This window comes from Stigmatopora argus, chromosome 14 (assembly GCF_051989625.1).
Source record: "Stigmatopora argus isolate UIUO_Sarg chromosome 14, RoL_Sarg_1.0, whole genome shotgun sequence".
In the NCBI taxonomy this organism is placed as follows: domain Eukaryota; kingdom Metazoa; phylum Chordata; class Actinopteri; order Syngnathiformes; family Syngnathidae; genus Stigmatopora; species Stigmatopora argus.
In genome coordinates this window covers 5,017,147-5,041,422 of record NC_135400.1, presented here as the reverse complement: position 1 = coordinate 5,041,422, position 24,276 = coordinate 5,017,147, and the positions used below count along the sequence as shown (strand labels likewise).

Here is a 24,276-nt window from a genome sequence, read left to right as displayed (position 1 = left end):
TACTTTGCTAGTTACTGTTTTCAGGTTTGATCTTGCCAATGATTTTGTTGGTTAAATTGAGCTCAGCTCAGATCTGTTGGGGAAAACGAAGCAGATACAATCGGTGAAAAGATGGCTTCATGGTCTCTGAGTTGGATTAAAGAGCAACTTGAACAATTTAACCATTTTACAATAGTGCACTACTATTTAATATCTCCATTCTTGCTATTGCATATTAACTTTTAGCTAAATGAAAAGCTGAGCATAATCTTGTGCCTGCCAATTTCCCATAAACCACATGATGAGGAAGCATCTGAATCTAGATTACCTTTAAAGGTGTTGAGCAGCTATACTCTCAACTGTCTGTAACCGTTCCAAAGTAATAGAATGTTGGAACTCAATCCAGGAAGTTACCATTGATTTTTCTTTATATAAGTTTGTAAATTGACTGTCTCTCTTACTTCACATACTACTTTGTACTTGCAGGGACACTTTGAAACTAGTGTTGCACGACACCGATACCAATCAGTATCGACATGGGACTAAAATGTCATTGTCAGGGAGTATTCAGAATGAACAATGTTGCACACTGTGTTCTCCAAGATACATTTTCCAACCTCCAGTCACTCAACTCAAAATGGCTGTTAGCAACGCGCACCATTGAAAAAAGCACTGGTCGCCATTCCAGAGACGCTGATAGAAGTTCTCTAGTCATCTTTCTGCTCTGAAATTAAATGAATTTAGCACAAGTAGCCGTCCAATCGATTTCAAGTGGGAGGGTGGCAGCGTGAATGAATGTTTTTTTTTTCCCCCTGCCAAATTTCCCATTTCAAATGGATTGGAGATCTGGACATAAGCCCCAACAATGGCAGTCACTGAGTAAATAGCAGATGCTTTGACATTTGGAAAATAACCTTTTTTTTTAAAATGGGTTAAGAAATAAGAGTTATGACTTAATTTTAATGTCAGTGATTGTTGATGAAAGGTCTTTTTATGATTCTTCCGTGATTTTAAATGAGGTCATCACTACTAAACGTCTAATCCATTTGAACTGGGAGTTCGTCAGTGAATGAATGTTCATTCATAAGCTGTGACCCTCCCACTTTAAATTAATTGGATGTCTAACTCTGTCAACAGAAGCATCTGACCAAGCCATGATAATAATTATACTTCACAGTGAAGTTAGTATGAAGTCATTTAGTATAATTAACTGATACCACAGAATCAGGTAGAGGAATCTGTATCAGGTGCCAAAATGGAATTAGCGCAACATTGTCATTATCAAACAGCCAGAAATGAAATCATTTAAGAAATCAGTTAGGTGGGGGAAAAAAATATAATTTAACATATGTGCAAATGGAGACATAATCAAATATGATGAATAAATCCTTTGCTTCTGTTTACGTACAATAGTGCATAAAAATCTTGTGCAGCGTTGTGTGTATGCATTTATCACAAAACCTCAGTGGTATGTGAACATAAGACGTAAAAAATAGATCACATCTTTTAAAACCTCACATCAGCAGTAGTTATGTGACATTCCCGTCATTAAGTTGTAAAAAAGCTGCTGGTTACACGCTTTCGCGCGTGCTAGAACTCATGTGAGAAACCGATGAATCCAAATGTGCTTTGAGCTATCCACCAGTTGCATCCATGTGAGTTTATTCCTTGGGTTTTCTTTGTGCACAAACGCAAAGGCTGTCCTATTTAGGCGTCACAGCGCTACCTGCATGTTGCCGCATGAACACAGCCAGCAGGCAAGGTGAGTGGTTCTAGTACATGTCACTGTGTCAAATGTGTTCTGGTGCACCACCAAGAATGCTCGTTGTTAGTCCAGTTCAGGCGAATCGGGGATTTCTGTGTGCTTTTTTACATCCTCTGTTTCCATTACAGATACTGACGCTCTTTCATACTCCTTCTGATCTGAGTCCGTGCCAGCCTGCTCATCTTCACTCAGTGGGTCGTCTACTGTATCACTGGTGGGTATGAGTGCCTCCTCATCCAAATTCTCTTTTACTGTTCCATCCGTATCAGTATGTTCCACTGGCGATCTTCCTGACTCTTGCTCCGCTTTTCTTGCTTCCTCTTTTGCTTCGTCGCTCTCCTCGTCCAGTCTTATGAGAAAGGCCGCAGGGGCAGCGAGGGGATTGGCACAGGGGTAGAAGTGTGGCGAGTCCGCAGGGGGCAGCAACGTCAGCGATTCCACGCTCAGGGTGTCCGCGGTGCTGTCGGTGAGGAGGGAGATTGTGGGTTGGGAGGCTGGGGTGAGGCTGGGGGCCAAGGTCGGCAGACCGTGGGTTGAGGGGGTGCTTGTTAGGTCCCCACTGGCTTCCTCTAGATCTCCGCATGATGAGGAGGGAGGGGTATTCTCCAAGAATGTGCCATCATCTTTGGTTGGGAAAAGGACCATTTTAGTATTCGAGATTTAGATTGATTTTGTGGTATCTTTTTTTCCCATTCATTTTCATGTCTTTCGTTTGGATAACAAAACACATTTAAAAATGCATATACACGCCCTGGCAAGGCATTTCATTTTTTCCTATCAAATACTGTAGAGCTGTGAAATTACACATGAATATTATTTTGTTACACTAAATGAATCGTTTTTCATATTGAGTGATTTTTCTTTTAATAAAATAGGCTATCAAACACAAAGAAAAGGAACAAATAGTCTATTCAAATAGAGTAGGGTTCAGGTTGTTATATATTCATGTATTTTTGAGATTTTAAAATAACTATAGGCATGTTGAAATGCAATTGGGCGGTTGCCTAAAAAGCGCTATGAAATAGTCTGCGAGCATGCCATCCCTGGGCTTTCAATTCTCTTGTTGCCATGCACCCATTTTGTCATTCTGTCTACGTACGTGACCGGACGTTTGGTCGCCCGGGCATTTGGACGCCCGGGCGTTTGGTCGCCCGGACGTTTGGTCGCCCGGACGTTTGGTCCCGGACGTTTGGTCGCCCGGGTGAATATAATTTTGAGAGCTGGTTTCAACAGTAGATATTGATATATAAACGCTCTCTCTCATGAATATAATTTTGAGAGCTGATTTCAACAGTAAACTCTCTGTCATGTTGTCAAACGTCCGACAACCAAACGTCCGGGCGACCAAACGTCCGGCGACCAAACGTCCGGCCACCAAACGTCCGAGTACCGTCTACGTATACCTGCTAGCGCAACACTAGCTATAGTGATCAATTCTGGTTGTGAAAAGGAGGCGTATCCTGATGCATTAATCTGGACGAAATATCTATGAAATGGTAAAAACAGCTTGATTTGAGTTAGTTTTCAACATGTTAAATTCTCACATCCCTCATATTTATCAGCATGAACTTTATCATCATGACTCTCTTAGCTCCAAGCAAAATTTCAGGTACTGTGTTTCGGGCACCCCTGTACGCAAGTTTGTCCCTTCATTTCTTCGTACTGTATGTCGATGATTGTTCTACCTGTTGGGCTCTGAGCTGAAATGGTACTTGTTGTGACAGAATCGCATCGTCCTGTGCTTCCGCTTCCACTTGAAGGAGTTGAAGGGGAGGAGAGAGGAGAAGGAGTGTGTTGAGAGACACAGTGAGCAACTGCAAAGCCTGTGGACAATAAACACAGATGTAATCACAGGATTGCACGAGACCCAGTTTAATATGCAACCAAGGCTGATTATGGCAGTGTTACCTGGGACTTTATCAACTGAGCCGAAGACCGCTCTGTTAGCTGTGGGGTCATTGGGCGCTCGCCTCGATTGCTCATAAAAACGGAAAGGTAGACCACCGGAGGAGGCGTTGACCGTTTGACCAAAACCCAGAACTTCCGTGGTGCTCGGCTGCACAGGCAGGTCCAAAAGAGCTGTGTGAAGAGATGTGATGGATTGTAAAAGCTACAGCCAAAAGAACTCATAGGTAGCAGTACTCATTTAACCTAAATCAGACCAATGTTAATTGTTAAAACGCTTTTTGTTGTTGTATTAAAAGCATTAACCCAGCCCATAAATTCCTCTCTGCTTACAAAAGTCTCTACATACAAAATAGGTACTATTCAAGTTACGAAACGCCTCAATGGGTGTGTTTACGTGAATGTATTGGCATGTTTTGTCAGTTGCCTCTTTCGCTCTCTCATACATACTCGCCCAATAGAAAATATTTTTGCATGTGATTATTATTAATTCTAATGGCTTAATAAGAAATGTTCTTTGTTGTTTCTTTCTTTTTTCTTTTTGTGTTTTTCTCCTATATTTCATACAAGTGTGTTATACATTGATCATTTTTAAAGGGTTTTGTTGGTAATATTGGGGACCTCGGAAGGGCTTTTAAATGTAAAATGTGTCTCTACTAAAAAAAATTAAAAAACATTAAAACTACTTCTGGAATTCATTTCGTAAGTAGGGGTAGCACTATATTTGTTTTTAATAATTATTGTATTGATGTTTTAAAATAAAGTTATATAAATAATGTTATTACAATGTTAATAAAAGCTAAACTAACTACAGTGGTACCTCGAGATACGAGCTTAATCCGTTCCGTGACTGAGCTCGTATGACAAGTTACTCGTAACTCGAGGTAAAGTTTCCCATTGAAATGAATGGGAAACAAATTAATTCGTTCCAACTCTCTGAAAAAAACACCAGAAACAGGATATTTGATTGAAAAAAAAGTTTTATTTCTTATAATTCGCCATATATTGACAAAGTAATAAATAACGAGTGGTTTAATAGAAATAAAGTGTTTAATCTAACTAAAATTGGGCAGATTTCGCCGAGGGGAGAGGGGCACAAAAGGGGCGGGGGGCTTCGTTTTTTTTCTTCCACACAAGGCACTCGTAAACGGAACAAACACTCCACCCTCACGTTCGCTATCGATGGGCTGTTTGCTGTCGTACTATTCCCTTCAAAATATTCCGAAAATGATGCACACAAATGTCTTCACAATCGAATAACGCACGACCACTTGCCAACGAGCAGCAGTCTTTTATCAGCGATCGCGCCGCTGCTCATGTTGTTGTTGTTGTTGGGCCACCTCAGGCGCTTGAGGATTACCCTCAGCAGCGCTAGAGCTGTCACTGGAACGCGGATTAGTTCATCCAGGGGGTAGCCGGAGGTGTGGGGCAGTGCGAATATCTCCGGCTGGATGAAAAACGTAGGGCGCCACGTTCCTGGGTGGCAGCTCTGGGTGGTTTTGTTGGATTCGCATTGGAGCTTCGGGGGCGCTGGCTAGCGGCTCCTTTTAGCTTGTAGCATCTGTGTTCGCATCCCCTCGAACGGCGCCTAGTGCCATTGCCTGTCGGCGTTGTGCGCACGAGTATACTTCATTACCCAGAAAGCCCTCTTTTCACCGCGCATGCGCGTTGTGCGTTTCCTGGTCTGAATAGCTCATCCGGTGCTCGTAAATATTGTTATACACGAAAGATATGCCAAAAAAAATGCCATGGCAACCTGGCTTGGTCGCATCACGAAACTTTGACCGCATCACGGGCGAATTATTCGATCGAAATTTCCCCCGTAAGACGAGCATTCCGTATGACGAACGGTCGTATGACGAGGTACCACTGTATATCAAAATGAATAAAAACTGCTCTTGTATTTTCTTTGTGTATCTGCGGAAAATACAAGTGTGCAGTTAGGGTGCCTTCAGTAACTTATGAATGAATGAAATGTAATGGTGGATGAATTTTAGAATTAGATTGTTCATATAAGTGAAGGTTGTCGTAGTTAGAGAATCAGTTTCTTGATTTTATTATTTACTGTAAGTCAAACAAGCCACATCCTCCTGATTAACTTGTTGCCAAGATTTTAGAGATTAGGAAATCCGAAAAAGAAAGGAGATGTGACTACTAAAAAACTCCACTGTTTATTGTTATCGTTTTTGTACTGGTTGGGAACAGGCTAGTTTGGACATGTTGTGCAATGCTGTCATAAAAAAAACCAAGACTTTACTTGCAAAACTATTGTTGTAGACGTTTTAAAGTTAACAGAACCAGAAACGATTACAAATAATGTGACTATTTATGTAGATTAGCACTGATTACTTTTATTTGGAATTGATATCCTTTCACTTTCTGTAGCACTTAACATGACTTCCTGTAAATGCGCTATGATTAACTGGTGTTTGCTGTGTGTGAGTGAGGTTAAGTTCAGCATTATGATGATTCTGATTTTCCGTGATGAAGATTATCGAATGTTCTATCCACATGATATTTGATGCAAAATTATCAATACATTTTAATTGTTTTTTGCACTAGTTCATCAGGAATTTGTTGTAATGGGGTACATTTAATTTTGCAATAATCATGATAGCAATAAAGGACATTTTTGCATTTCCCGGTACTTGGACGTTTCGTCGAAAGACGTTTGGTCGACCGGACGTTTGGTCGACCGGACGTTTGGTCGACCGGACGTTTGGTCGACCGGACGTTTGGTCGACCGGACGTTTGGTCGACCGGACGTTTGGTAGAACAGACGTTTGGTAGAACGGACGTTTGGTCGCCGGGTTGTTACTGTTGAAACCAGCTCTCAAAATTATAATCAGAGAGAGAGAGATTAATATCTAATATCAAAATATCAACAGTAAACTCTGTCATAATTTGACAGCGAGCGAACCCGGCGACCAAACATCCGTTCTACCAAACGTCCGTTCTACCAAACGTCCGGTCGACCAAACGTCCGGGGACCAAACATCCGGGGACCAAACGTCTTTCGACGAAACGTCCGGTCACGGCATTTCCCTTGTTAACTCATTGACTGCCATCGACGGCACTAGACAGTCAATTTTGACAGGGAGGGGCAAATGAGTGAATGACAAAATGAATTAGACGTCTAGCACAGTCAATAGCACTGAAAGATAAGACCGTGGCCGCACGCCCTCACTACATGAAAATTGTTGTCAATGTAAGGCAATGAATTATTAATTTTTGGTCACTTCAGTTTTAATTTTAGTGTACTTACTGGTTACTTTCATGAGTGATTTTGGAGGAATTCTGGGGTCACTTTTATCATTTGGATAATTTCCTATTGATTTTGGTGCATTTACGGGTAACTCGAATTCCGGTCACTTTCTGATGATTTTGGGACATAATTCGGTAACTTCCTATTATTCTGTTGCAATTAGAAGATTGTTTTTGTCAATAAAAATGACCGTGAAAGTAGAAATATTTTTTGTGTACTGTAAAACCTTGTATTGTTAAAGAGGCCAAGCGGCTATAGTGGTGAGCACGTCGGCCTCACAGCTCTGGGGTCGTGGGTTCAAATCCAGGTCGGTCCACCTGTGTGGATTTTGCAAGTTCTGCCCGGGCCTGCATGGGTTTTCTCCGGGTACTCCGGTTTCCTCCCACATTCCAAAGACATGCATGGTAGGCTGATTGAACACTTTAAATTGCCCCTAGGTATGAGTGTAAGAATGAGTGGTTGTGCGTCCCCTCGTGCCCTGCGATTTGACCACCGATTCAGGGCGTCCCTCGCCTCTGGCAAGAAGTCAGCTGGGATAGACTCCAGCACCCCCGCGACCCTAGTGAGGATAAAGCGGTTCATAAAATGACAACACCATTCTCTATTCCCCGTGAACCAGATTAACATCATCTTGATGACTGAGAATCTTCATGGGCAAATAACATGAGGCTCACCTGTTATTCTTTGCATTTTCATTCGTCGGGCTTGGATGCGACCTTTAGCCAGTCTCTGCTTGGCAATAATGCAGCGGATGTGGTCAGCAAAGATGAAGTTGGCTTGGAGGATTGGCAATGGCTTGGCATGGGGGTTGGAACTAGGTTTATGTATAACAATGTTTAAAGCTCTGCTGTCATCTTCAACACCAGACACCTGCATATCCTAATGGTGTGAGAAAGGTTCAATATAAGTTTTAGGGTTAACAAGAGAAGCTCCCAGGGGGAGGGGAAACATTGCCTGTCCCTTTTAACGATTTTTAATACAGCGCTCAGAATCTTTGCGGTAAGAACATTTCAGACATACATTCCTCTTTTGTGGTAGCTAAAACATTTTCTAATATTTCCAGAAATTCGAGTTATGCACCTTCAGTGTAGCACGACGATGCTCTGTACCATGCCGAATAACACTGTGGTTTAAGGGAAAAAAATATGACAAACAGGAAAAGGTCTCTAACCGACTAATCTTAAGTAATTACTTTTATCCCTGCTGCTATTAGCAATATCTGCCAGTGATTATTGTTGCATATTTGTGTTCCTTCTCCTTGTGTGTTAAAGTAAGTTGTCTGAAGATTTATCATTACATCACTAGAGCCATTGATGAATACATATCTAAACTGATTTAAGATGAAAATCCATAGGAGTTGTATATATGACCATGATATGTTACTTTTGGTGAAATTATGGCTTTTGTTCACATTTTCTGTCTTGACTTTATGTTTACCTCAAATTATATATATATATATATATATATATATATATATATATTTAGAGTAGGCTTATCAATGTTAAAAAGAAAATGATTCATTATTTTAGGACTTTTGAGAGTATTATGGTAATAATACTACTCTGTCAGCATCCATACAGAAAATACAAAAACAGCCGCCGTAACTGGAAAATAAGCTCTTCTTTGAAACAAGCATATAGATATGTTTCTCCTACCTGCAATAGGCCAGCAAACTTCACAACACCCCATCCTAGGCGTTTGGTTTCTGGTTCGACCAAACTCATCTGATACACATCTACAGCGAGGAACCTTTGAGCCTGGCCGCCATCTTTGCTGACCACCATACATGCTATTAAGTCACTGTTATCTGAAATGCAGACATAAAAGCACATGGTCAAGATGAAGTACTCGGACGTTTGGTCGCCGGACATTTGGTCGCCGGACATTCGGTCGCCAGACGTTTGGTTGCCCGGACGTTTGGTCGCCGGACGTTTGGTCGCCGGACGTTTGGTCGCCGGACGTTTGGTCGCCGGACGTTTGACAACATGACAGAGAGTTTACTGTTGAAACCAGCTCTCAAAATTATATTCATGAGAGAGTTTAATATCTAAATATCTACCATTGAAACCCGCTCTCAAAATTATATTCACCCGGGCGACCAAACATCCGGCGACCAAACGTCCGGTCACGTCAAGATGATATTACAGATATGAACGTAATATGTTACTTTTGATCCGTGCAGTTTTGATAATTAATGAAATGAAACAAAAATACCAATACAATAATAAAATGTGAAGAAAATATTTGGCTATTGGAACAGTCTACAAGAGTGCAATGAGAATATGCAAAATAAGACAGCCATGGTGAGATTCACAAGATGACACAATATTTGAGTTTGCAGTGCTAAATAAATATTGCAAACAATCAGACTAATGTACAGAAGTCAAGAGAAATAGAAACATGGTACAAGATTTTAAAGAAATACCAGTGCTTTTTACAGGACACTAATGGATGACTAATGATGACACTTGCTCCAAAAACTTCAGTAATCAGCAATATTTACTATGGGCATATATACTTAGAAAGGACAAAATGTTTTAACCACAATGATAATAAGCCCACACCAACAGCCTTACTTCCTTTTTCCCCAAAAATTCTGATTATGGAACAGGCTCGCATGGTTAACTTGTGTCAGCTCTAGATTTGAGTTGATACTATACAAACAATAAGTTCAGAATTTCCTCACAGACTTACATATGCTAATATTTTAATTACCTCCATTCATTTTTAGTCACATTTTAAGTGTTACTGGTAGACTTAACTTTTAAGTACAGTAATTTTTGGACTGCAAGCCGCACCCACCAAATTTGTCAAGAATACAGCATTTATTCATATATCTATAAGACAGATGGATATTTACATCTATAGATTTATTGTTGTCACGGTATTAACTTCTTTAGCTCGGTATTGATTATTATAAATAATATACTTCCATTTTCGGTACTATATATATATAAACCAAAATTAAGTGTGAACTCTTTTAGTGTCATTGACACATGGAAAGGCATCTAATCATATGGCTGTTAAAAGCTAAATTAAACTAATTTATACTGAATTTATCACAAGTAAACGCCCAATCCATTCATTCATATGTGCTAACCCTCCTTATTCAAATAGCGTAATGTCAGCCAATTTCTTACAAAAAAGGGTTTTTCTTGCGTACTCTATTTTGCCACCGAGCACAATGACAATAGCTCTTCTTTGCTTAATTTTAATCACACAAAAAAGATGAGAGACCTCTAGGGTACAAGGTAGATGAAGTGAAGTTAATAAAAATGAAGGTTTACTGCACAGGTTATTGGACTTTGAGTTCAGTGGGCTGTGCCTGCATTCCCGCTTGTAAATTTCAGTGCAAATTTCGGCATTTTAATGAAAAAGTAACTTTGGGATTTTGAATACCACGATGCACTGAAGCCACTTTGAGCCGTGAAGTGACGAGGGATGTCTGTAGCGCTGGTGTAGATAAACGATCTGCTCAGCGTGCAAAATGTGCTCGGGCCTGTGCCTTCTGATGACGTCAGAAAAACGGTCAGACTAAACACAACGACGCACTTTAAAACCACGCATTTTGGCAAAAAAAATACTGTTGATGATTTGCTAGGACAAAAACTGTAAAATATAAAAGCTAAAACAAAAAAAAAGAAATCATAACACATTAAAAAGGATTGAGGCCAATGCAGGGAAAGGAATAAAAATTAACTTTGAAACGTTTTAGAGCTGGACACTGATGAGAGAGAAAGAGATGTGTGAACGTTTGTTCTTTTACAAAAAAAGTGAATAATCATCTGTGTGTGATGTCTTCACTTTTGCAAATGCATTACAACTATCAAGAACAACTTCTATACATTTATTCAGGCATTTTATAGGCAAGCATTTAGACCACGTGTGTCAAAGTGGCGGCCAGGGGGGCAAATCTGGCCCGCCGCATCATTTTGTGTGGCCCGGGAAAGTAAATCATGAGTGCCGACTTTCTGTTTTAGGATCAAATTAAAATGAAGAGTATAGATGTATATTAAATTTCTTGATTTTCCCCCTTTTAAATCAATAATTGTAATTTTTTAATCATTTTTTTCTGTGTTTTAGTTCAAAAATCATTTTGTAAAATCTAAAAATATATTTTAAAAAATCTAAAATAAACATTGTTTTAGATCTATAAAAAACTGAATATTCAGGGCTTTTAATCCAGTTCTTTTAATCCATTTATTAAAAAAAATCTAAATATTATATCTAAAATGGATCCGGCCCACGTGAAATCAAGTTGACGTTAAAGCGGCCCGCGAACCAACCCGAGTCTGACACCCCTGATTTAGACTCTTCGGCCAATCATATAGTGAGGATAACAAAACGGACATTTTGCACACATTTTGCAAAGCAGATCGTTACCTAAACTGTCAATAGCAGCCAATGAGTAAAAAAAAAGTTCCTCTGGCCAAGATGTATTTTTCCCCCAAATAGTTTTTCACTAGTAGACGTCGAATGCATTCGAACTGGGAGGTGGAGAGTTGCATTGAAAGAACATCCAGATTAAAAAAAAAATCTGAGTGACGCTGAGTCATTGATGATGTCTACTGCCGCTTAAGATAAACTCGTTGCAACATGCCACAAAACTGATGACGCACGCACTCACAGAATAAATGTCAGTTATTTTAGTTCTTTGATCAATTTTGATATGTTTGCATTTTTAATCACTGAATAAACCTTTCCAAGAAGTTACAAATCCACTGTTGACTCATTATAGATGTGTAAATGATGACTGCTGCATTCAAACCTTGCTAGTTTGTTCAGTCATCTCTGCTATCCATTCTATTTTACCAAAAACACTTATTCCAATGATGTCTTTTGAATCAAACAATATTAGACAGATAATTTATTTGTTTCAAAGTCAAAACAGGATAAAAGCAAGATTACTTTAAGTTTATGCATGTGTGCTATTTCCTATTATTAAGTGTCAAACAAAACTTAGTATAGTTTTGATTGATTTTTTTTAATGACTATCTTGCATTGGGTGGCCCGGCGGGTGAATGGTTAACGCGTACGCCTCACAGTTCTGGGGTCCTGGGTTCAAATTCAGGTTGGTCCACCTGTGTGGAGTTTGCATGTTCTGCGTGGGTTTTCTCCAGGTACTCCGGTTTCCTCCCACATTCCAAAGACATGCATGGTAGGTTGGTTGAACACTCTAAATTGCCCCTAGGTATGAGTGTGAGAGCGAGTGGATGTCCGTCTCCTCGTGCTCTGTGATTGGCTGGCCACCGATTCCGGGTGCTCCCACCCTGGCGCCCATAGTTGGCTGGAATAGGCGGAAGCACTACCCATGGCCCCTGTGAGGATAAACCAGTGGTTCTTAACCTTGTTGGAGCTACCGAACCCCACCAATTTCATATGCACATTCACCGAACCCTACTTTAGTGTAAAATAAAATGTGATTTTTTTTCTTCAAATTCAAGATATATAAATTCCTCACAGCACTGATTGGCCAAGCAATGACACGTGTACGGTGATCATCTGCAGCCGGTGATGGTCAAGCGTGACCGGACGTTTTGTCGAAAGATGTTTGGTCGACCGGACGTTTGGTCGACCGGACGTTTGGTCGACCGGACGTTTGGTCGACCGGACGTTTGGTCGACCGGACGTTTGGTCGACCGGACGTTTGGTCGACCGGACGTTTGGTCGACCGGACGTTTGGTCGACAACATCATAATTGAGTGTTGTTGTATTTTGTGCAACTTACTGAGGTCTAAGACATCATCAGTTTTAATAAGGTCTTCTGGTCTGGTCAGAGGTAGCTGTGTCTCTGGTTCTCCTTGAAGCTGCAGTGACAGTGACCGCAACATGAAGAACACGCGTATGGCCTGAAGATAGTGAGAGGAGTCGTATGAAAAAAAATGAAAAAAGTAATATAATACATAGAAAGAAGGCTGAGGGGATTGTTTTTTTAATAAGAACTCTACATACTCGGCGTGTCTTTTCCACATCTCCGCAAGGGAGCCTCTTGACGAAGTCGATACCAGTTAGAGGTGTACCGGTGGGTGGAAGCAGTATGGAGGCATCCATCATTAGATACTCCACATTTAGTGGTTTACTCTGAAGCCATCAAACATGGAAAATGAGTGCTACTTAACAAGCGAGAGAATGCAGTTTTAAGCAGCAGGTATTATGCTAGGGAAGAAAAGAAAAAGAAAAGATAAGGTCAACTTACCGTCATGCTCCTGTATTCATCTTCAAACATGTCAAGAAAGATCTCCTCACCCTGCATTTCAATGAAGAATGCATATTTTAGTCTTAAGTAATAGAACACATCATTTTCCCCAACAGGGTATTGAATGACGAGTATCTCCTGTATAGAAATGTTTATTTAATAAATAAAAAATAAAAAAAGACTTGTATGCCATATTGAACACCATTGGTTTTGTGATGTTGAAATTTACTAATACATACTAATAAAGCAGTAGTAGTTGTGTAGTAAAATTCTAAAATGTCTATTTTTGATCATCAATAAATATCGTATTTGTATGGTTTTGAAATATTAACATACAATTCAGAAGATAAATATGGAGAAACAGCCAGACATAGGCATACATTCTTTATTTGGTAATAGCAGTTTTCTAACTAAATGGCTGCGATTGACATTCAATCCATTTAAAGTAAGGGGATTAGCAGCAAATTAGCAAAAAATAAATCACTCTCAACCTTCCAATTGTAATGGATTGGACAAGTGATGTCTTCATTAGGAGCCACACAAATTGAGACCTATTTTACAAGACCCACCGCCCTCACTAATTGAGAGTTGCTATGCCCCGTTTGAGAAAGTGGTGCGCTGCCATAATTCTCGACAAACTACGAAAAAAAACTGTGTCAGAAGCGGAATAAAGACATGTTCGAAAATGCAAAAGGACAAACGTGAAAGTGTTTATTTCTCCTCAAAATTTGGCGATTCTGCAGTCCACTAACAAACTGTTCCTATAACAAAGGGGCGTACAAATTCCGAATTCTCCCCGTTTCTGCAGCGAGTATTTTACAAAGGGTAGTTATTATTTTAGTATGTGGGTTAACGGGAGAGTACCCCCTGTCTCTCTACCTTGCATCAGCTGCACTTGCTGCCGATTCAGAGAAACACTCAGAAACACGTTGTCTTCTCTCATCTCATCTCATTTTATGAACCGCTTTATCCTCACTAGGGTTGCAGGGGGTTCTGGAGCCTATCCAGCTGACTTTGGGCAAGAGGTGGGGGACACCCTGAATTGGTGGCCAGACAATTGCAGGGCACAAGGAGACAAAGAACCATTCGCACTCACACTCATACCTAGGAGCAATTTAGAGTGTCCACTCAGCCTACCATGCATGTCTTTGGAATGTGGGAGGAAACCGGAGTACCCGGAGAAAACAAAGCCAGGGAGAACATTCAAACTCCACACAGTTGGACCGAGCAGGATTTGAACCCATGCCCCCCATTGTGAGGGCGACGTGCTAACCACTCAGCCGCCCTGCGCTGTCTTCTTCACAATTTTATTCTAGCTTGGATGGTTGAAAAATGCACAATTGTGTTGACAGAGCAAACATGCTAACCGCATTAGCATATGCACTAGCAAGTACCTTTACAGTTGGCACAGACACACCTACAGAATCCTAGAACTGACAGGTCAAGCTATTTTCAAATCCTTATTACATATTACTCATTTTTTTCATCCAAATTTATCATGGTATTTCGTAACAGTCCTTACTTTAGCCCACTCCAATAATTTATTCATTTTAATTTGACCTCACAGGACCTTTAAAGAATATACATTGAAAGGTTTTTTCCAGCATTTGTGTTAGTTTGCACGCTTACCCTGTAGTATTGGCGCAGTAAGTGCAGACTTTCTTCTCTGGCACCCTGTGTACAAAAAGCCCCACAAAATGTAACAGATGAAGTTAAACCATGCGACTACATGTTTCTTATTGTAAAACTGAATTTACAATACAGCATGTTACATAGAGTAGAGAGACTCAAAAGAAAAAGTCCCTTTTTATTTTACAGTATATTAAACTTTCAATGAAAATTAAAAAACAAACAGCTGAAGAAACTGAAATGTAATGACAACATTTAATCCATGCAATTCAGAAGATTGATGGAATTATTTATGTGCAGCTACACCCTTTACAGAGTGAGAGGTCACATGTTTTACCACAGTTGGATTATTCAATGTCACTGTGATACTTTGGCCTGACTTTAACGCATGCAGCATGGGTTTCGTTTAGACTGTGTATATTTGTGTGAATTTTAAGGGGGGGTTGTTCTGAATACATATTTTTGCACCCAAGAACGAGTAGGAATCACCTAATTTTGAAGATCTGCCAATACGCAGTCCCGATCTGATACCTGGGCAATGTATTAATAAAAAAAGTAATATACAAAAAAAACCATCCAAATGTAAAATATTTCCATAATGAAGATCTGATTACTCTTGCGTTATGCTATTTGCTATTTGATCGGAAATCAGGCCCGATCATGTAGTTCAGAGGATTAGAATTGTGTAGAAAAGATCAGGCTTATTAAAATGCGTTGATAGATTTTTAATTTTAATGGAAACAAAATATTTCAGATGTAAAGAAGTATTGCCAAAAAAACATATTTTATACTACAAATCATAGTATCGCAACTGATTTTATCATAGTATCGTAACTTGCTGCCTTTGACGCCATTTGAATGAACAAATGTTCAATAGCGCCTCAACGTCAAAATGAATTTGCCGTCCAGCTATGTCAGCGGCACTAAATCATGAACAATAAAAGCCAGGCCTCCAACTTAAAACTGATTGAATGTCTATCCTTATAAATGGCAGCCAATGGGTTATTTAGAAAATGCTAACTAAAGTAGTGACACTTTTTGTGTCTCTACTGCTCTTACATTGATAGGTTAAAAACAAAAAAAGAAGTGTCTCAAATTATGGTTCACGTTAACTTGAATTTAAGAAATACTGATGAAAGGAATGTTCTCAAAAAGTGTTGTGCAATGTCATGAATGGCACAAGTAGTGTGACGCATCTATTTCTTGTAAACCAGCATAAGCAAAGAAGGGTGGGGAGATAATCTTGAAATAATGGGGTGATAATAAAACCATGAGGTAACAGTTATAAGAGCTGTGATATTGTTTTAGAGGAATGGGTATAACTATTTAAATCCAACAGTGAATGATAGATAATATTTAGCCAAATTCAATTTTGATAAAATATTTATTTTAATCAAGGTCTAAAAGTGCATTTATATGTCATACAGGAAACTGATGTGTCATACCTCCAGGCAGGCCAGATGAACATCTTTGATTATAGATGGACTTCCGGATAACACAGACTGCTTCAGTAAAAGGCAGCTGAGCTCCAGGGTCGCCAAACGCACTCTTCCATCTAAATACAGAAGAAACCCATGATGAACTAGCAAAAAATAAAATAAAATAAAATAAAATAAACATCAGCAAAGCATGTTACCGGGTTGCGCTGCTTGGCTCATTACTCTAATCAACCTCTCGGCAAGTACCACACTGTAGGAACTTCTTTCCTGGTCAGGAACAGGAAGCTGGAGTCGCTCCAGAAGGTCACGGTTTATACCTAAGGGGGAAAAAAAGCAATAAGATAAGATCAAGTCAGATATGAGACACAGCTCTCCTTCAATTAAATGCTGTTATTTTCTGACTATAAACCATTTTTCCCATGCATCAAGCCCTATGGCTTATAGTTCTGTGCGGTTTCTATATGAAGAAATGCTGTTTTCTTATCAAATCTAGTGGGTGCGGCTCATAGTCAGGTGAACTTCATCATCCAAAAATTACACTAAACCCTTTATGAAGTGCGGCACGGTGAATTGAGTGATTAGTGCGTTGGCCTCACAGCACTGGGGTCCTGGGTTCAAATCCAGGTCGGTCCACCTGTGTGGAGTTTGCATGTTCTCCCTGGGCTTGCATGGGTTTTCTTCAAGTACTGCAGTTTCCTCACATTTTCCAAAAAACATGCTTGGTAGGCTGACTACATGACTTGCCCCTAGTTATGAGTGTGAGTGTGAATGGTTGTCCATCTCCTCGTGCCCTGCTATTGGCTGGCCACTGAATCAGGGGGTCCCCCGCCTCTGGCCCGGAGTCAGCTGGGATAGGCTCCAGCACCCCCCGCGACCCTAATGACGATAAAGCGGTTCAGAAAATGAGATGAGGTATATATATATATATATATATATATATATATATATATATATATATATATATATATATATATATATATATATATATATATATATATATATATATAAATAAATAAATAAAATTCTTAATTCTTCATTGCAAGGCATTTTGGAGGCTGCTTCAACCTTTAGAAATTTAGGGAAAGTCCACATTCTCCAGAGCACAATGCAAGGCTGGAGTCAAATGTGATCAACTGATATAAAAATAAATGATTCATAGAAATGAGTAATAGCATAACAGCAACTATAAAAATAAAATACTACTAGTTACTAGGGGTGTGGTAATATGGTCACACCATTTTTAAAAAGATGTAACTGTTTAATAAAGGAAGCAACAGGTTGCCACCAAATTCAAGAAAATCAAAAATTTCATAGACTGATTTCCTGTCCCATGTTTCAAGAATTTTTATATCGCTATATCTTCAGATGATTATCGCCAGCCTTGTCTCACAAATTGTATTGTATCGCGAGGTGCCCGGAGGTTCCACTGCTAGTTGTAAATAGTAATAATAAGCATTGTTCCTTTTTACTCTTTCAAAAAACACTTTAGAACGCTTGTAATACATGATGTGACTACAAAATGTCATAGTACTTGAACATCTAAACTATATAAGAAGAATTCAATGATAATAAATATTGACATTTTAACTGAAAAAAATGTGCCTGTTGCATTTTCTTATTACACTGTTGAGTGGGTTCACTTGTTCTGCATCAAATAAATTTGAAATGAACTTTTCTGCTGCATCACTGTGAATGCATACCATGGAGATGCCAATTACCTCAAAGCGACTGCCTAAAATACAGTAAATGCATAAAAAGGACAACCTTTACTGTGTGAGACCGCATAGAGCAGGCAAAGGACAAACAGTGCATGGTAGTCATCATTGGTGCAGTCCAGGGCACTGTACACCATTTCTAAGAAAGGCCTGTGGAACAAGAGAGAATGAAATCATATACTGCACTTGTGAATCACATCACAAGTATGCATATTTTTAACATTTACCTGCTTCTCTGTGAGTTCGTGCGGGTGGCAGCTGCGCTTTTCTCTTCATCCGTTATATTCTGCTCAGTCAGTTCCGACATTTTACATGTCTCCATTACAACCATCTCTATTTCTGTAGGGGGGAAACTTCGTTGTTTGATAATAAGCACAGTGAAGTTTTGAACTACTCATTAAATCCCCCCCAAAATCATGAAAAATCTGAAGGTGTTTAACTTTTCACTTGACCGACCTTGGCAAACTTGTTTTTCCTCTACACATTTCGAAACAGTTTCCTTCTAGTTCAAGCTGTTGTATAGACACTATTGTTGTCCCAATACCATTTTTTGGCTTCCCATACCGATGTCGATAATACACCGAATTTCCATTTTTTTCTTTTTACTTTTAATACTGCATTTTTACTTGACCATAAAGTAATTCCTAACTAATTGACGTTACCAAATTCCTTGAACTTTCGTTCATTTGCTACCACCTTCCCGCTTCAAATGGATTGGATGTCTACTAGTGATAAACTAATTATGGGAGAATGTATCTTGGCCATAGTAAGAAATGTCATTTTTGACCCAATTGGCTGCCATTAAACCTTAGTTCATTTGCTGCCTTCCTTCTACTTTTGGATGTCTACTAGTGACAAAATAATTAAAATTCACAGGAGAATTGGTTGGCTATCTTTAAATTGGTAAGGCCTTCTTTTTTTTACAGCTTGGATCGGGTGACCAGTGGTTGAAAAGTAGATCTTGAAAAGTATGTACTGTAGAGCAACGACACATAATTTAATGTATTACTCCTCGATACTGATGACGTCATTATTGTCCCATATAGTGCGACACTAACCAACACCAAATATTATGAGAATAACAGAAGACTGTGGTTAAACTTTTTCCACACTGGTCAGTGTCTTCTCAGGGCAATGACGCAATCACTATTGGAGGCCTTCATGATTGACTCAATGCAAAGGAAGCAGATATTTAAAAAAAGGCTGAGAGTAAAAAAAAAAAGTTTGTCAATTTTTTTTTAAAGATTCGGTCAAAGTAATGAATGAACAGGAAATGAATAGTGGAACCTCATTTTTGTAGTTTCCTTAGGATGTTTTTTTATTTTTTATTTATTATAATTATTACTGACCCCTTGATACCTATTATTCCGAATTAGTGACATTCCAGATAAAACAGCTCAATACAATTTTACCTGATTGTTTATTATTCATAGTGGGTAGACATCCAATTAATATTGATTAGGAGAATTGGCAGGGATCATTTGGTTACTGACAGCCCCAGAGTAAAAGTGGATTTGATGCCTACCACTGTCAAAGGCAGTGAATGAAATAACTTTTTTAACTTGATTTGGTGTCTACACAAGTGAAACGCAAATCGTCAAGGGGTTAAAAGTGGTGTACCAACTTTTGTAACTCCTGTTCCAACACCATGACTTGGCCATGGTATTTGATTTTACAAAATGAAAATCTGTTTCCAGCATTCCACAATGGATTGTACTTAATATGAAGAAGTTCCACTATTCAGGAATTTGACTGAAAACAAATACATGCACACAGAGCTAGAGTAAGAGACAGGCGGACAGGTGAGGAGCACAGGATGGATAATGTCATTGTGAAATGCCCAGTTGACTTCTAAAGAGAAGTGAATGTGTGATCAGTGGTCACCATGGCAAGATTAAAATGCACTGCGCAGGGAGGCAGGAAGGCTTCATCTCAAAACTCGGCAAAGAGAATGTATTAATGTCATGTAGTAAATGCACTGATGGTCACCTTTCACTAAGATGATGGGGACAAAAATGCGCTAAGGTGGCTGATATTGGAACTTATTTCTCTTTTTTTTTGTTTGGAGACGAGGACTGCTGCAGAGAGGTTGCTTTAGGATAAGAGGGGTAGATGGCAAACTGCAGACTAATGGGAGTGTAAAAATAAGAATCCTGTACTTTTGTATCCATCAAGTCTCATACTCACCTTCCGCCGTTTCCACACTCGCTTTGCTTCCCTTTGAACTCCCACCTGCTCCTACAACCTCTGTACCTTTTCCCTTCTCCCTCTCTCGGCCTCCATCGCCTCCTCGGCCGCTATCGTCCCAGCCCTCATCTGGCCCTTCCCGGCTTCCAGTTCCTCCTCCCATGGCACCCCTGTCATCATCCTCTTCGCCCAGGTTCTTGTAGTTTGGCCTCTTCTGTGTTCTCTTACGGCCACGGTGACGGGATAGTTCCAGGGAGCGCTCCAAAGACTCTGGAGGTTTTGTGAAGCAACGCACTCCTGCCGAACTAGCCTGGGATAATAAAAAGGTGTCATTAGTATGAGTGAAATATTACATCAGTCAGAAATGAGGTTAATAGTCCTAGCACTTAAGATTTTCAATAGTAAATAGGAACATTCTGGACCTAATGAGGAAGACCTGTTTCCAGAAAACCAAGCACTAAAATCACTATTGTTGCTAGACAGTTATCAAGAAGTGTTACAAGATAACAGCAGTAATTATTAAAACCACTTGCTCAGTTTGCCACAATAACAACAGCGAGCAGAGGCCTGGACGAACAAAGTCACCAAAGTCAGTGCTCTTGTAGACTCACTTGCACGCACACACAGCTAAACACAAATTGTTGAAGTAACAAAAGGTCAAAAACAAGAAATTATAAAACACAAACAACAGCGCCAACAGTTAGAGTTTAGGGCAAATTAGGCTTTGGAATCTCCCACTTCTTCCTTGTCGCCACTCCCTATCTCCATATCTTCGCAGCCATTGTCACTTACATTTTTTTAAGCAACCATTTCAGAAAAGTACCAAATTTCCAATTTAAATGTCTTAAAATTCACACCATCGTTAGGGCCATCTTGATTCAACTGTACCGTAAACCGGAAGAATTCGGTAACAAGAGTGCATTGTGAATCATCCGAGTTACCAGTTCTGACGAATTATTTGTCTTGTGCGACTTCAGCACCTTTCGATTTTGCGTGAATCGCATTCACTCCGGATAAACTCCGGAAATGGGACAAGGGTACTCCTGAATACAGCTTGCATTAAACTATGTCCTGGATGATTGAATTGAACCTAAACTTGACTTTTCTGGCCTTCTGTGATACACTATTATCAACTATATCATAATGGTCTACGCCACTAAGCTTACGTGGAAATGAGCTAATAATCGAGACAACTGGTAATATAATTGAAAAAGAAAACATCTTTTTACTTTCGTGTGCCCTGGGCAGTTGCTCACATTGATCATTGGAAAAAACCATTCGGGCCACAAACCACACATTCAGGGATAGACACTTATTTTTTTATAGTAAAGTGGTAATGATGTGTCAGGTTGATCGCAGTGAGTTAATGATTTCTTGCTACATCACAGCTGCAAAGACACATACAGATACAAGACCTAACCACAGACGCACCCACGCTGAGGAAACAGCTAGTGTCTACGATAAGAATTCTACAAGAGAATGAGAACCAGGTCTTACTGTAAAACTGAGCAATGATGCCAATAACCACACACATTAAAAAGTATTTTTTTTTAGATAACTCATCCTTTGTTATTCACTGCACCGATCAAGTGTGAACACATTATAAATCAAAGCAGATGTCACACTAAATAAAGTGCTGATGTAAGCGCTAGCCATTTCTGGCAAAGGCACACGCATTTCCTAGTTTAGGCCCGAGTACAGATACAGATAGCATACTTAATGTCTGCCGATTTCGTCGGGAGTCTCCCGATTTCCAAGCATAAACCCAGTCTCCTGCCAAAAGATTAATTCCTCCTGATTTCCAGACGGATTTTCGGAGACACGGTCCCAACGAAAAACGTTACACATTGGAGAAACTGTCAACATTTATAGTCTCTCTTTCGTTTGTTTTTGCAGTCCACTGATACAGGCTACCATAATTTATGCAAGTCACCTGTTTGATTCTACCCCTTGCAGTGTGAGAGTTTGAAAACAAAATGGAGGAAACAATAACAAACCCAGACGGAAATGATTCCAAATATCAGGGTAGATGGCAAAAAGACTTTCCTTTTATTCGTAACAGTGATTGCGTTCATATGTTTGCATTTTGCAACCATTGTTGCAAAAGACGCCTTATGATGAGAAACCAATAAACTACGGATTCCCTCGTCCGGACGCGAATCACCGGGGGCCCACTATGGAGGGGCACGATGGTCAGGTGCCTGGTGGCCGGGCCTACACCCATGGGGCCCGGCCGGGCACATGCTGAAGAGACGACGTGGGTTCCCCCTCACATGGGCTCAACACCTATGAGAAGGGCCAAAGAGGTCGGGTACGTCGAAAGCTGAGCGGCAGCCAAAGGAGGGATCCTTGGCGGTCCAATCCCCGGCTACAATAACTGGCTCCTGGGACGTGGAATGTCACCTGAGCTAGTGAGTGAGGTCGATAAATTCCGGCTTGATGTAGTCGGGCTCACCTCTACGCACAACTTGGGTTCTGGTACCACTCTTCTCAAGGGGGGTTGAACACTCTTTCACTCTGGAGTCGCTCATGGTGAGAGGTGTGGGCAGACTTATTGCCCATTGGCTCGGTGCCTGTATGTTGGGGTTTACCCCAGTAAAGGAAAGGGTAACAAGCCTCCGTCTTTGGGTGGGGAGACGGGACCTGACTGTTGTTTGTGCGTATGGACCAAACAGCATTAACCACCCATTTTGGAGTCGTTGGAAAGGTTGCTGGAGAGTACTCCTTCGGGGGAACCCCTCGTTCGGCAGGGGGACTTCGATGCTCACGTTGGCAGTGAGACATAGAGGGGAGTGATTGGGAAGAACGGCTCCCCTTATCGGAACCCGAGTGGTGTTCTATTGTTAGATTTCTGCGCTCGTTTTGGACTGACAATAATGAACACCATGTTCAAGCATAAGGGTGTCTATATGTGCACTTGGCATCAGGACACCCTAGGCCGCAGTTCGATGATTGACTTTGTGTTCGTGTCATCGGACCTACGGCCGCATGTCTTGGAGACTCAGGTAAAGGTGGAGCTAACCGATCACCACTTGGTGGTGAGTCGGCTCCGATGGTGGTGGCAGATGCCCATGTGGCCCGGGAGACCCAAACGATTCGTGAGGGTCTGCTGGGAACGCCTGGCGGAGTCCCCTGTAAGAAGGAGTTTCAATTGCGAGAGAATATCGATAACTCAATGGGATCCAAAGTATTGCGATATATCACTGTTGATTATAATATCGATTTATTGTTACACTCCTATTAATGACCTTGTCTTTACCCTCTCACTGCCTTAATAGCGTTGTTATTCCCAGTGGAAAATGATGGTGGTGAAAAGATTTGGCACTCTTAGTGTTGACGTGATACAATTAAAGACGGATATCTATTGTAGACAATTCAATAAAAAACAACAATTTAGACCTAGAATTGGTACTTCCGGAAACAAGCAAACACTTTAAAAACAATGAAACCAGTGGGGTTGCTTTGTCATAGCTGCAGCATGCACATAAACCACATACTAGTATCTTAAAGGGGGCGTGAGTGCAACATCTGTTTTAGATGACTATGTTCTGGTAAACCGCTCACGCTCTCGAGATGATGCTGAGAAATTAATGGAGGTCATGGTAATTTAAAGTCACAGATCGTCACACCCAAACCATTTCTGGTCTACGCAACCAAAACGTGCCAAAAATAGAAATACATTTTTCCACTAGAGTTAAAGTTACAAAATGTTTTTCCCTGATATCCTTATAAACAGACATAAATGCTAAATTAAATTATTTCATTCATTTTCTGAACCGCTCACTCTCCATGGGGGTTGGGGTGTGGTAAACTCTAAAGAATGAGGGTTTAGGTAGATAAGATTGGAAAGTGAGTGGGTGGTAGCGAGAATGCAAGAAGGAACTTACTGTATTACACAAAGTGAGTATGCCCCTAACATTTTAGTGTTTCCCCACATCCTTTTATTGAACAAAACTAGTACCACTGAATGAAAGTATTAAGGTGTTTAGATGTAATCGTATAAATTTTAATGTCTACTCAAAGGAATGCACTACATATCATTAATGTCCTAATTGAAAACAAAATAGGATTTCACTCTATTTGAATGCTTATTACAATGTCATAAGACTGTCACAATTGTGACATGACACGTGAACATGAATAATTGCTTACGACAGGTGCCATTATGTTTGATTTAGTAAATTTTGATGAAACTT

The 24,276-nt window shown here is 40.1% G+C and overlaps 1 protein-coding gene across 3 annotated transcripts in view; it reads right to left on the bottom strand.

Annotated features, from left to right (window-relative positions):
- Positions 1–799: 799 nt before the first annotated feature.
- Positions 800–24,276, bottom strand: part of clec16a (C-type lectin domain containing 16A) — a 32,896-nt gene continuing 9,419 nt past the window's right edge. For 2 of the 3 annotated variants that reach the window (XM_077618224.1, XM_077618226.1), the window contains 14 exons: positions 20,081–20,390; positions 18,121–18,232; positions 17,943–18,043; positions 16,376–16,495; positions 16,185–16,294; positions 14,740–14,784; positions 13,111–13,161; positions 12,867–12,995; positions 12,643–12,763; positions 8,570–8,721; positions 7,589–7,793; positions 3,653–3,823; positions 3,430–3,567; positions 800–2,367 (listed from right to left, as the gene is read on the bottom strand). In XM_077618224.1, coding sequence (XP_077474350.1) covers positions 1,808–2,367; positions 3,430–3,567; positions 3,653–3,823; positions 7,589–7,793; positions 8,570–8,721; positions 12,643–12,763; positions 12,867–12,995; positions 13,111–13,161; positions 14,740–14,784; positions 16,185–16,294; positions 16,376–16,495; positions 17,943–18,043; positions 18,121–18,232; positions 20,081–20,390 — 2,325 coding nt within the window. In that variant the 3' untranslated portion in view covers positions 800–1,807. The remainder of the gene's footprint in view (positions 2,368–3,429; positions 3,568–3,652; positions 3,824–7,588; positions 7,794–8,569; positions 8,722–12,642; positions 12,764–12,866; positions 12,996–13,110; positions 13,162–14,739; positions 14,785–16,184; positions 16,295–16,375; positions 16,496–17,942; positions 18,044–18,120; positions 18,233–20,080; positions 20,391–24,276) is intronic. The other variant, XM_077618225.1, reaches the window with a different exon arrangement.